We start from the raw sequence: 13,972 nt of genomic DNA, 5'->3' as shown, positions 1-13,972 counted from the left end.
CAAAGGGGAACAATTAAGGCCAAAGCGGGAAGGTTTGGGGAGGGGACAGGCAGTGGAAACACAGAAAGCGCGACCTGCTGCCTGAGCCAGGCCTGTGGCTCACCACTGCAGAGCCAGAGAGAGGTGGATGGGCACGTCTGCCTGCTTTTAGCCACCCATCACAATTGGGCTCAGCAACAGGAGCGGGCAAAGGAGGCACAAAGCACTGCGCAGCCATGGCATGTGCTCTTCTCGGCACTGTGCCTTTTAAAGGAATAGCTTTGTGAGTGTGAATATGTCGACGATCATCATCTTTGTCATTACTATTAATTTTTAGCATGAGTCTCCAGAACCAAACCAAAAAAGCAAATGAATAAATAAAATTATTTTTCTGATGCCAGGCTGAAAGAATTAGGTTCAGCCTGGAGGACAGACTTTTGAGAGGGAAGAGGAGGCCTGGGTGGCACCTCAGGCCAGCTGGCCATCACACCCAGCCCTGTCGACCACTGGCCACTTGGGGTGCATTTCGATGACTTCATCCTGGACATGCCCGTTTCCCCATGGTCACCCTCTTGTGACAGTGCGAGGCACCCCTTGCTTTGCTCCCAAACCAGCATCGCCTCCAAGCTGCACTGTTCGGTCTCTCCCGTGGTGAGGGCTTCGCAGTTCTGGACATGGGAGAGCTCTGGGTCCAGTGTCTACCCACGTATGGGCCAAGGCAGATTTCCAAGGGTGGTGGGAGCGGGGTAGCACCTTGGACGGCGCCAAGTGGTGCTGGGTTCAAGCCGCAGCGTGCCCGTACGTGGCTCCAACAGGGAGCAGCTCAGGAGTGAGCCTTAAGTAGGAAGGCTGCTTTTCTTGAGCTCAGCTTCCACCCTGATCAAGGCTTTTTCTCTTCGCTGGTCTGTTCTGGGAATTCCGGGTTGCAGCAACAGGGAGGCAAGCTAAAGAGATGGAGCGTGAGGTGGCAAAGCAGCCTCCTCAGAGCAGAGGGAAGCAGGCCCCTGAGGTCTTCCCTGGGAAGGTGGGAACCTCTGGACCCCCTTTCTGTCACCAGACTCTCGCCATGAGCCTTTTCTTCTGGGGATGATAGAGCAAAGCCCCAGGCCGATGACTCCGGTGCCTGGAGAAGAGCGCAGAATGTTCTGTGTGTGAGGGAGCTTTCAGGAAAAGCAGCATTTTGTAAGTTTTTCCAAGTCAAAAGTTTTCAGAGGAGGCTGACGCAGGGCTGCAGAGCCCGCAACGGTGCCACCCCCGTCTCCGGTGCCCCTCGCCTGCACGCAGCTCTCATCATGCATAGATTTTAATTTTAACAAAATAGCTGTCTCCGGTGAAAGGATCGTCAGCATCTAGAAAGGTGAAAACTCGTCTTGAGCTGAACCGGCTCCGGTGCTGTCATTGATTTTCCAGGAAGGAAAAAAACGCAGCCTCTGGCTACTCAACCAAATTAGTAGTCACTGATGACCAATTATTTTTCTCCACTCTGAACAGGAAGCCACAACTAAAACTCCGGTTTGTCAGACCCAAGGCTTTCCCCCTGAAACACCTTTCAACCAGAGTGTACTTAAAGCCCTTTAGAAGGTTCTGACGCTGCCTGGGAAATTTCATCCTCCTTAAAAAAAAGAAGACGGAAAATTGAAAAAAAAGTTTTAATGAGCTGTGGGGATTTGATGGGCCGTCATAAGAACAGGCCCTGTTCTAGTCTCAGTAGAGAACTATTTCGCCACACAGGCGAATCGCACCTGTCAAGATTTATAGATGCGTACACCCAAAAAGTGTCAGCATTATATTTGCAAATTATCATTATCATTTCCCTCGTGTCTCCTGCCCTGTTTTTTTTGTTTTTTTTTTTTGAGAGGGGGCGTTTTTTTAAGACAAGTCCCAGCTTCCTGGTATCCAGTACAAAAGCAACACAAACTCGAATCAAGCAAAAGAGAGTTTGCAGCTCATTTAAGGTCTACACGGTTTTGATTTTAAGATAGTGCTCGTACTTCATTAAGCAGGTGGTGTTGGGTGTTTTGAAGGTGGTGCCTGGCAGCAAAACGGCCGGCTGAAAAGAGTGGCAGGTTTTCGTTTCCACGAGGAACAGCCAGGTGCCAGTTGCAAAAGTGTGGAACGAGCCTTTCCATTTAAGCATTTCCTGGCTCTTGAAATAATTTAGCAGAAGAGATTATTTAAGATACAGCAGTGGGGTGGTGAGTAGATACTGTTTGAAAGTAATGGTTTTGAAAGCACACATGAATAAATTTTAGAGCATTTAAAGAAGACACAACCTTAGAAGAGCAGCTCCGTCAAAAGTATCTTGTACGAAAAATGGGCGGGGGGGAACCCCCTGGAAGAGACTAGCACAGCCTTCTCTGGATGCTGGGACTACAATTCCCATCAGCCCTGATCAGTGGCCCCACTGGCTGCTGCCGCTGAACTCTTCATCACGGTTGGTGGTTTAAACTTAATTAATGCTTTCAAAAATAGCCTTGAGGGGCACAGCCCAGCTCCCCTGCAAAGTTTGTGCAAAGTTTGTGCAAAGTTTGTGCAAAGTTTCAAGCATTCAGGTGGGTTTCGCCATCTTTGCACGATGGTGCTGATGGACCGCCTGGCAGGCAAAGACCTGCTTTCACTATTCCAGGTTCTTACGATCCCCATTGTCCCTCTTGGTCTTCCTCAGGCCTTCCACGCCTTTCTTTGAGCTGCTGCAACACAAGTACCAGGAAATATGGCTGGATCAGCAGAGAGGGATCATTAAAGCCGAGAATGAAGAAAGAAAAGAAAAGGTAACCAGATCCAGGCTGAAACGCTCCTTCCCTCCGAGAGAGCTCACAGATGTGCCCCGGCGATTCCTCAAAACCGAAGTGGACGCATGCAGAGATCAAATTAGCAGCCTCCTCCAAGGGATGGGGGTTAATGTCTGCTGCAGCTTTGCACAGAGAGCTGAATAATGAGGCAACAGGGTAGATGCAGAGCTGCAGAATCCCAAAGAGTGGCTCTCGCCCAAGCACGGGGAGGAACGGGCTGCTCCGTGGTGGGCCGGCTGCCTTGGCCTCCCGAGGCAGGGCCAGCGCTCCTTTGCCGGAGGCGCTTCAGCAGAAGCCGGAAGTCCTGCTCTCGCTCCCACGATGCCTGCAGGTTGGACTAGAGGACCTCCATCACGATCTGAGTTGTTTTTCCTTTGCAATAGGACGACAAAGGAATAATTGACCAAGTATCCACTAGTGACGGGTGGTGCTCAGTGCCGACAAAGATCCAGAGCTCAGGCCAAGAGGGTTTTTGAAAAACGGGCACCTATCTGCAGATGCACACAAGCCTGTGTGTTTGAAAGACCCTGTCCTTAGGATGCCCCTGTCCGTAACAAGGGGATGCTTGGATAGCAGGGAAGAGGGCGATCAATTGCACAAAAACTCTCAGACAGAACGAGCCAAGCGGGGAGGCCACAGGTGAAAGTGGAGTGTGAGATACTGTGAGTGAGTGTGCTGAGTCCTGGGCGAGCCGATGCCACAGAGACCCACGGGGGTGGGGGGGCGCCCTTCGATTTCATCAACTGGCCCTGAGCAGCAGGGAGGAGGGGCAGAGGCCTCCCAAAAGTTTGGGGCTCCCAAGGAAAGGTGCAGAGCTTCGGCCTGCATGGGCTGCCCCAGACACCCTTTCCTCTGTCAGAGCTGCAGAGTCCGCAGCTACCTGTAGCCAGGTGATGCAAGAGACGGCCCCCGGCTCCCTCGACATAATCCCAGCATAATTCTGCTGCAACTCATTCTGGTGAGGAACAAGGGGCGTCTTCAGTCGAGTCGACCCTGGGCTGCGTCTCGCCAGGATTGTCCACTCTGATTGGCAGCTGCCACTCTCGAGGTTTTAGGTAGGGCCCATTCCCAGTCCAACCCAGAGATGCTGGGGACCTTCTCTGGGCAGACCAGGGGCTTGGCCCTGCAGGAACAACCCCTCTTGTGCCTCTGTTTCCTCTGTAGAAACGCCGGGGAAAGGTCTACGACACACGGACAACGTTGCTGAGGAAGTTCCAGCCTCCGATGAAGGCAGAGCAACTCTGGCATATGCCCCATTTTCAGAAGGTACGTCGGAACCACAAGCAAAGTTTTATCTTCTCACGCGATGACGCCTATCAGTGCCCTCCAGCGCGATCCTTTGCAGCGGCCTTCCCCAACCCGGTGGCCTTCACAGGCGTTTGGACCGCGGCTCCCAGGATTCCCATCCAGCAGGGCCATGGGCTGGGCATTCTGGGTGTTGCAGTCTATACGTGCCTAGAAGGCACGCGGCTGGGGAAGGCTGCTTTACCATACCTGCCTACAGTACCTCTCTAGGCAGTGTGGTGGAGTGGCTGGAGCACTGGGCCAGCTAAGAGAGAAATGTAAGGTACAGAGGATGTGGTAAGGGGGAGAGAGAAGCAAAGGGGTGGTACTAGAAAGGAAGCAGGAGGAAAGGGAACGGAACGGTGAAAAGGGAAGGGGAGAGGCGTTGGTTCTAGAAGGAAAGTGATCGGGAGTAGCAGAAGGAGAGAAAAGGGGTGGGAGAGAACGAGGAGGGGAAGGGTGGGGTAGAGGGGCAGACGGGGTGGCAGGAAAAGAGGAGAAGTGGGGGCAGAAAGAGAGGCCAAAGGAGATGGGAGAGAAAGAGAGAGGGAAGGAAACAGGCGCTCTGAGTGCTTTTGGCCTCCTCCCATCAGGCCCAAAAGTGGGGTGGGGGGTGAGGAGGGATGTCCGCCCTCCAGCAGGCAGTTGCCCCTCTGCCCCCATCCAAACCTGCATCCCATTGCCAATGGCTCCAAAGGAACATAGAAACAGAGCGAGTCAGAAGGGGCCTCCTGGGCCATCTAGTCTGACCCCCGGCTCCAGCCGGCTCCACTCACGACATGCCCACCATGTGCACGTCCAGCCTGTCCTTGAACACCCGCACTAACAGAGCGACAAAAAGCCCCCAGCCCCTTCCGTGTTCTTCCCATGGCCAGTGCCATGAGCCACGTATCCCAGTGCCGGAATCCCCTCAGTTTTACTCCTTCGACGTTTTTCCTCCTTTCTTGTAACCCACACCCAGCGATCGTGGTGCAGTGGCAGAAGCCATGGAAGCCCTTGGGCCACGGTATCTGGAATGAAACCTCTCCCCACTACTTGCTTTCAGAGCCTTCCCTTTCTGCCCTCCGGGCCAAAGCCCTGTGACATTACACAGTCGTTCAGCCACTAAAGGGTAGACAAATTGAATATTTTCACATGCGGATTTAGAGTTCAGGCCCCACTGCCCTGGAATAATGGCACATGCTATTAAGCTGACCGTTTGATTTACAGGATTTCATGCATGGCATGGGCTGGTTCTTATCTGGAGGCGTCTCTTTGCGGGGAAATAGCCCAATTTTCACCTCCTGGGATCCCCAGGGCTCCGTTTTGTCCCTGCCTGTTCACTGACCTGGGAGGAGTAGGGGGGAAAGGAACTGGCAGCGTGTTCAGGTGCAGTGGATTAGTGAAAGTTGCTGAAGTGCGGCATTTCTACCAGCCCAGGCAGGGAGCAATTGCTTAGTGTGGGGCTCTTTGTTAACAGGGGGCCATTAATGTCCTTCCCATCCTGCACAAGAGCAGCAACAGCCAAGAGGGAGCAAAACACTCTGTTTGCAAAGAGGGTGCGGTCTGTCCGTCTGGTGCATAAGCATCAGGACCGTGACACCCAGACACCTGAAACACAGCGTGCAACCTCGGGGGAGTGTGCATTCAGGGGTCGTTCTGTTTTCTCAAATAAAAATGCATGGATTCGTTTAGATCCAATTAAGGGTGCCCGTGTGCTCGCCAGTTGCAGTGACATCTTTGGTGACTAGGGAGGACTTCCCAACCCAGCGCGTGTCTTTGCAGGCTTCACCATGTGGAGCCAGAAACAAAAGCAGATTGGAGAGACAATAAGCCAAAAGATCTCGGTAGCAGCTCGGCAAATGGGTGCATTAATTCTGATTTCAGCGCCCAGCTGACCTGTATCCTAAGGGGATTCTTCCTTATTTATGTGGGATACCAAGTAGTAAAGCAACATGCAAGGATCCATCTGTTCTTTGCTTTGGGGTGGGGGGGGGCATCTCAGCACCCCAGCAACCAGTTGGTCATGTGCCCTCATTTGTGAAGGACTCTCCTCTATTTGGAGGCATCCTCTCTTGGAGAAGTTGCCCTGCCCCGTTCCAGTTGGAAGAGCCCGAACAATAAGAACTGTTGTCCACTGTCATCTCCATATTTGCATCTGTCCAGGTCAACTGTGCCTGTTGTTGGCAATCATGCCCTTCTTGTGCCCTCATTTTGAGGGCATTTGCCCCCTTCTTGGCCCTTTCATAAGTGAAACCCTACCCAGGACAGACTCTCACCCCACAGACTGCGATCTGGAGAGCCTTATAATTCCACACCGCACAGCAATAAAGGGAAGGCAGAGAGAGACGGTAACAGGGCCTTCTAGCAGAGGACCGAGACCTGAGGCAGTGTCAAGAGGAGGCCTCCTGGGGCACCGGCCAAGGCCCACTCGCCCTTGGACGCCCACGCGCAGAAGCTGTTCCCCTGGCCATCGCCACCTGCTTGCCCACTGCCTCTTGCGGTGGTCCACACAACGGAGGAGTTGGGGAAGAGGAGACGATGCTCTTGGACCGTCTGCTTCCCAGATAAGCCACGAGGAAGAAAAGGGCAGGAGCAAGAGCTGCAGGTGGCAGTGGTGCCGAGGAGGAAGGTTTGCTGAGCAAGGGGTCCGTGGAGGTGCCTTACCCTCACGATCTCAAAAACCCAGATCCACAGCTGCCCCGCTTGCTAAGAGGAGCAGAGCAGAGCAGAGCAGAGCAGAGCAGGTGGCGCACTGGGAGCAGAGAGGGCACAGGGTGGAGCTGAAAGAAGGAGTGCAGAGGTAACCTGGAAGTTCAGCTGCCGCTGTGGTGGTCCCAGAGCGACCGCTGCCCTGCTCCCTAAGGGGAACCACCAAATTCAAGCCGCTGCATCCAGCCGTCTCCTCAAACCAGTTCTAGTGGTTCTCACCTCCCTGAGGAGCAGGCCTTTGCCGAAATTATCCATTCAAGGGCAAGCTTCGCCTTACGTGGCAGAACAGCCCATCACCGGGAGAGCTCTGCTCCCCAGCACATCCCAGCTCAGCCGCTGTGAGGAGGGCAGCTCCACTCAGAGAGAACAAGGCATCCCAAAGAGGGTGGCAGGTGACCTCAGCACCCCTGCTAATGAAAAGGTGCTGGAGCTGCATCCCTGGATCCACTGCACGGGTTCCACTGCTCTGAAGGCCCGGAAAGGCGTTGAAGGCAAGCGGCCTGGAGGGAAGGACAAGAATGCCACTCGCTGCACTGAGCGATTGGCAAGGTGGCACAGACCGGGGTGGGATAGAGAATATCCTGGAGGACAGAAAGATGAGTCAAGGTGGGCTTGTCAGGTTGGCGCGCCGGGCAGGAAGCAACAGAGCGAAATTCAATAGGGACAAATGCCAAGTTCTGCACCCGGGAAAAAGAAAGCAAGAGATCTTGCAGGATGGAGGATACTTGGCTCAGCGACTCTGCAAATGAGACGGATCTTGGAATTGATGCCGATCACAAGCTGAACGTGAGTCTCTGCAGTGTGAGGGCAAATGCTATTTTAGGCCACATTAATAGAAGTGTCGCTTCCCAATCCCACTTCCCAGCTCCAAGCCCTCGTTCCCCTTTGCTCCGCAGAGGCGAGGCTCTTCTGGAGTCCTGTGTCCAGTTCTGGGCCCCACAGTGGAAGAAAGATGCCGACGAGATGGAAAAGTCGACAAAGATGATCCAGAGACTGAAAACCGTCTCTGTGAGGAGAGACTGAGAGCACTGGTCATGTTTAGCCTCAAGAGAAGCCTGAGTGCAAGTGCCTGAAAGGCTGGGCTGGGATCTCTTCTCCATCATCATCATCATCATCATCCTCATCCTCATCTCTGGGACACGGAATAACAGGCTCCAGTCACACGCAGCCAGATTCCGGCTAGATATCAGGAAGACCTTTCTGTCTGTTAGAGCAGCCCGGCAATGGAACCAACTGCCTGGGGAGGTGGGGGGCTCGCCCACCCCGGAGGCCTTCAAGATGCATCTGGACAGCCTTCTGAGCAGGGGGGCTTAGCTGGGGGTCCTGCACTGAGCGGGGGGCTGGACCTGATGGCCCTCTGGCCCCTCCCAACTCTGCGGTTCCATGATTCTGTGACGAGGAAATGTCAGGAAAGCTCTCACACATTCAAAAAAACAAAACTAAACTTCAAGAACAGCGGGAACACCCGCGATATCGACTTCTGCGGAACGGCTCAGGGCTTTAGAATTTGATACTCCTGGGGATCGGATACAAGGTCACCACCCCGTCGTCATCCCTGCTGCAGTCGTCCTCATGACAGATTTTCCACAGTGAAACTTTAGAAGAGGCGGTGGGAAAGCTCAGGGAGCCCTCCATGGCTCTGCAGTCCACAGTGGCGCTCCACAGAGAGGCCCTTTAGAATCCAGCCTAAAACTCAGTGGCTACACCAGCCCATTCCCATGGGAGACCCCAGATCTCACTGTGCAGCCATACATTTTGAGGTGCACCCACACGACCTGACAGTGGCCACAAATGCACTCCCCCCAGAATCCCAAAAGCGCAGGCAGTGGCGTTGATGAGTGCCAACAAGCCACTCCTGGCCATCTCCATCTCCAGCCAGGCACAGCCGTGGCTCTGACTTGCCCGTGAGCGACCGAGCGGGCCCAGCATTATGACACGGCAGCTAACAATACGCCCTTGCTGAGGAGACCCATTTTCTCCCTGTAGTGTGAGGGTCATAACTAAGTGTAGGGGGGGAGAGGGACTTCTGAAGGGGTGGCGGATGAGGACAGGGTCCCTGCTACTGGAAGCACGATGGCGCCACCACCCAGAAAGCCCTGCTCTGCTGGCGCACACCAAAACCAGGGACCGCCTTGCAGCTCCTGCTTTGCCGCGGAGCTCTGGCGGCCCTCTTGCCCTTCTGGGATCTTGACCCAAACAAGGGGCAGTTTATTAACTAAGCTGCCCAAAGCAACGCTCCTCCCAGTTTGGGGGGGAAGCCAACTTTTAAGAGTAACGTTTCCCTTTTCCAGCAGAACTTGCCCACTAGTCCAGGTGGCTGTTCTGCAAACTCCGGCAGCCTCCCCCGCTGGAAAGGGCTCCCACCCAATTTGTCTCATCAAGAAACCAATTAACCGGTCTTGCTCCCACCGAGCAAAAGGCCACCTTGGCCCCACGCTTCCGTACAGTCCAGAGGGCGCATCCCAGGCCGGCACACACAGGGCATACGCACCCCCCCCCGGGGTTTGGCACCGCTGTGGGCCAAGTTCACATCTCTTTCTCAGCACACCTGTCCCAGCTGCTTCCGGCTCGTCGTGGCATTTGTTGACAACCCTATCGAAAGCGGCTTTCGATGTGACAGGGACCGATCGCTCACTCTCAGACAGTTTATGCAAGGGAGGGGGCTTGACGGAAATGTGTATTTGGGGGCGAGGGGGTGGGCAGGGAGCCCATCAATATCAGGGATGGAACAAGGGCCTCTGCAGCTGCCGCCCCCAGCCGATGAGACGCCTCACCTGGGCCCCAAGCACACCGCCTCCAATTAAATCAAAATGGTTTGTTTTTAATGGTCTTTTACTCTGACAAGTGGGCTATCATTTCGGGCCTCGGTAGCTGTCAGCAGCCAAGGCAAATTCTCGTTGATAATGCCCTATGGTTCCAATTAGGCGCCGGGGCCGCTCCTGCCGTGCTAACGATTCCCCAGCCTCTCCCCAGCCCCCTTCGGCGCTTGCGTTTCGTCTTGCCGCCGCCTCCTCCGCCGCAAATTACTGACACAAAACGGAGGTGCCCCAGCGTCTCCCCGCCACGCCAGGCCCGGGCCTGTAGGGTTTAATGAGGCGATGGAAGGTGTGTTCCCCCCCTTTTTTTGGCGGCTTTTCCGCTAAATTCTTTTCTTGTTTGACAGCTGCTCGAGTGTTGACCTTATAAAAGATTTAGTGTTTCTCATTATTTTCTGCCAAGCATCGCAAGTGACGGCTTTCACCGATATCATTTGCATCGGGATACGTGTGTGTGTGTGTGCTCGCATCTGTGTACTTGTACAGAAAGATGTACCCCAAGGTATACTCTTGGACAAGCACACCCTCCAGGAAACAGTGCCATTTCCATGTCTCAAAGGCCAATTCACTTTGCCAAACTCCTGCAAAGTGCAGTATTTTAGACAGATTTGGTTGGACAAGGAACCCAAGGATGGGCTTTGGAAAACGGGGGAAAAGGAAGGGTCCGTAGCATGTGTTCGCCACGGGAGGCATCCATACGTCATCCCACATGCGCAGTCGGGATTTGCGGGGGGAGCAGCTGGTGTCGGGGGGGAGCCATCCCCGGTGTGCTGGACCCAGGCTCTCAGGAAGGCAGGGTCGGCTCCTTGGGACTAGCAGGGATGGTGACCTAGAGTCGTGCGAATGCATGGATTGCCCACACGACGGAGTGGTCCGCTGCAGCTTATGGAAGCCACGGTGGGCTGCAGCGCACGCAGGCGCACAGTTTGAATGCTCGGTGCCAGTATCGCTCTGACATGGAAGTCGCACTGCTTGGGTTGCCCACACCACTGTGGGTGACGCCCACACCGGGCAGGATGTGCACATTCAGTGCCTGGCCATGGCTTGGCTTGCTGTGCTGTGTGAACCTGGAGAGCGTAGGTTATACAAGGGTTGCGCCAGGGGGCTGGGCCAACACCCTCCATTTTCCCCGGAGCGAGCTGGCTGAGTGCATAGGCACAGAGCAAACTACAAGACACATTTTGCAAACCGATCTGAGAGCAGATGAAGTAGGGCCGCTTTGAACAAATAAAGCCACACAGATCGTGCCACCTCCCGACAGTTGCCGCCTGAGACAACTGGCTTCACACTGCCCCTCCGGCCTAAGCGTCCCCCTTTCTTTTCCTTCCACTGCTTATACCTTGATCTTTCCCCCGGATGCCATGGACTACAATTCCCATCATCATGGCTGGTAGCCATGGAAAATGCTGTTCAACACATCTGAAGGGATGGGATAAGGCTGGGTTATGGGGCGAGGGGGAAGGGGGAAGCCCTTCTGAGGCATTTACAATGGGAATTTAAAAACTGAGTTAAAACCAGAATGAAGTGGGGGGCGGGGGGGGCATTTAGGCTCAATCCAGGCTCCTGTACGACCAGGCAGGGCTGCTTGGTTCCCAGCAACGGACCCGAGGAAGGACCCGGGCTTCCCCCTCGGTTTTTAGGGTCAGGATGTGCTTCCTGGAGGCTTTACACCACAAATGCCCTCCAACATTTGACCCTCCATCAGGGCCACTCCTAGGTCTGAGTCCGCAAGGCCCTGAGTGCCCACGGGGGGGGGGCGGGGGTGACAGAAGGCCCTTCCCCCAGCAATCCCCTCCGCTTACTTGCCATTCAGGCAGACATTTTAAAGGAGAATTCAAGCTGGAGAGGGACACATTAATACGCCAGCACTTTGATCCCCTACAGAAAATGCAAACTAGCCCCACATTTATTGTAGGACCACAAGCCATTTAAAACACAATAATCAGTTTAACACACAAGCAATCAGTAAAACCAAATGCCTAACAGCGGTAGGACACCACTGCCTGGCATATGCAAAAGCTAAATGTGGTAACATATTTAAAACATTTCCCATAAATTTCATTCAGAACTGAAGATTCCCTTGCAGATCTTAGCAAGAGAAACTTTAAAAGGTGCAACAGTTTCTGTCCCATGTTTGTTGACATCAGCCAGCAGATCAGTCACCTTTCGTTCCGGGGTTTTCTAGGTAATTTATTAGAAGAGGTGTGATGCATCTTATGCACCCAACCCTTTACCTCACTCCTAGTCCTTGCTTCTGTATTTACCAGAAAGAAATATATTTGCAGACTCGATGCCCGTTTCTGACTTCCGGGGCCTGAGCCCCTGAATCCTTCAAGCACCTGCAGTGCTTCGTCTCACAGAGTGAGCTCCATGGGGGAGGCACCTTTTCAAAGCAGGATCGGGGTCGGGAAGTCTTCCATGCCTGGCAGGCCCCGGGCTCTTCCTGTTGCCTCCAGAGACACCCACTCCTTTGGAGCCGCCTCCCAAGCACTGGGACCCTGCAGAAGCTTCACACTACAACTCTCGGTGTTCCTAAATGTTCTCTGAGCCCCCCGCCCCGCCCCCGGGTGGAGAAAGACTGCTTGGGAGCAAGAACCAGGCAGAAACCCCTCCAAAGGCAGTGGGCCAGAGGCAGCAACCCGAACTTCCAGTGGGCTGTCCATGGCTCTGAGCCTTGCTTTGGTCCTGTGCTCAGCACTCTGGATAGCTCCTCCAGCCTTCTCTCAGGGTGATGCTTGGCACTCACGGGGGCTTCTAATTTCCCCGTGTGCACTCACAGGACCTCGGCAAGGCAAACCTGGTCAGCAGATAGCCTGGGAATGCCCACCCTCCCAGTGGGCATTGAAATATTGCCAAAGGCACCTGTTGGTTCCACGGGAGCCAGTGGAAAGCCTTCTGCTGTCCCCTTTCAGCCCTCCCCCCACCCCAGCCTCCCTTCCCTCACCCCCAAACCAAGCCTGCTTCGAGTGGAGCCTAATTGTGGATTTAGACATCGAACTTGGAAAATGCCAAGTGATCTGCTCTAATGAGATTTGAGGACTTAATACCTGCATGTCCACAATTATCTTTGAAGAGGCAGAGTTGTCTGCCAATCAGGAAAATTAGCCCGTGGTATCAGACTCATTCATTACGCCATCTTTAGATTGCCTGGGATAAGGTTTCCCAAGTGGACCGGAGACAGAGGACTTAATCGCCCGTTCCCAAAGGGCGCAAAGCCTTGAGGGTGGGTTGAATATGACGAGCAGGCTGGAAGCAGGAAGGACGGAGGTGCTTCAACCTCTGGAAGGTGTCGAGAAACTTTGGCCAATTACGTGTTCAGTGGCACAGAAAATGAGGCTCACAGCCCACATCCAGTCCACCTGGGGGGCCTCCACCTGACGGTTACCCCCCTCCCCTGACGCTTGGCTCCGGCCACAGGTCAGCAGGGATTCCATTCCCTCCACCCCAACATTCTGGGAAGATGCAGTGTAAGGACTTCCGGCTAAAGCAGGCTGCGAGTCCTTACTGGTGTATTTGGGCCCCGGCCCTTTCGCCTTGGCCCCACTCTCCACAACAAGGAACCGAGTTTGCATGGGGTGAGATCCTGCACCCTTCTGGGCTGAATCAGAGCAAGGCCGGGGATTTCTTCTGACCAGTGTGATGCTGAGGGAATGAAGGCCTGGGGTCCGTGTGGGGCTGGATCAAAGAGGTGAAACAAAGGATGCCCAAAGGTGAAGACTGGATGTGCGCGCGTGCGTGCGTGCGCGTGCGTGCGCGCACACACACACACACACACACACACTTGATGAACGAACGTCAGTTTCCTAACTGTCTTCCAGGGGGAGCCTCATGCACAATACATTGCAATATTTGGGAGGGGGGTTGGGTGGTGCTTGCTTTTTTAGGGGGCTGGGGGCTATAGTTGATCTATTTCTTTCTGGCCAACATTTCATTTTTCTGCTGCTTTTATAAATTCGCTGCTTTCAGCGACTAATTTAAGCCTTAGTTCTTTCAGAGTGTGTATTTGTGTGTGTGTTTCGTTATTGTTAGCCACCCTGGTACCTTAACTGAAAAATGGGATCTGAGCCTTAGTGAGCCAGAGCACTTATCTGCACAAGCATCCAGGCCTCTCCGTGCCTCGCAACACAGCCTGTGACATGCCTGCCTTGTTTCTTCTAGGTGGGCCCACATCTCTCCACCTTCCCAGACCAGGAATCCCACAGGAGGGCAACTGAGGCCTTCCGCTCGGAAATCCCCGTAAGGACCGGGTCCCTGGCGCAGGGCATTTATACCACGGCCCGCTGAGCAGCAACGGGAGCCGGTGTGGGGAGAGAAAGCACAGTCGTTGGTGCAGGAAACGCAGGATTGGACTTTCCTGTTCTAAGCTTGGAGAGCTTCCCCTTGTCTTCGTGTGCTTGATTAAACTCATGA

The 13,972-nt window shown here is 54.2% G+C and overlaps 1 protein-coding gene across 1 annotated transcript in view; it reads left to right on the top strand.

Moving 5' to 3' along the window:
- CFAP77 (cilia and flagella associated protein 77) overlaps nt 1-13,972 on the top strand; it is a 68,827-nt gene extending 54,855 nt beyond the window's left edge. Inside the window, exons 4-6 of the mRNA XM_044440173.1 lie at nt 2,645-2,750; nt 3,936-4,037; nt 13,721-13,972. Of these exons, the coding sequence (XP_044296108.1) occupies nt 2,645-2,750; nt 3,936-4,037; nt 13,721-13,846 (334 nt within the window). The 3' untranslated portion in view covers nt 13,847-13,972. The remainder of the gene's footprint in view (nt 1-2,644; nt 2,751-3,935; nt 4,038-13,720) is intronic.

Source organism: Varanus komodoensis, unplaced genomic scaffold (genome assembly GCF_004798865.1).
Source record: "Varanus komodoensis strain SLA01 unplaced genomic scaffold, ASM479886v1 scaffold36, whole genome shotgun sequence".
In the NCBI taxonomy this organism is placed as follows: Eukaryota; Metazoa; Chordata; class Lepidosauria; order Squamata; family Varanidae; genus Varanus; species Varanus komodoensis.
Note: the sequence above shows the minus strand (reverse complement) of the source record. Positions and strands in the feature narration are given on the sequence as shown.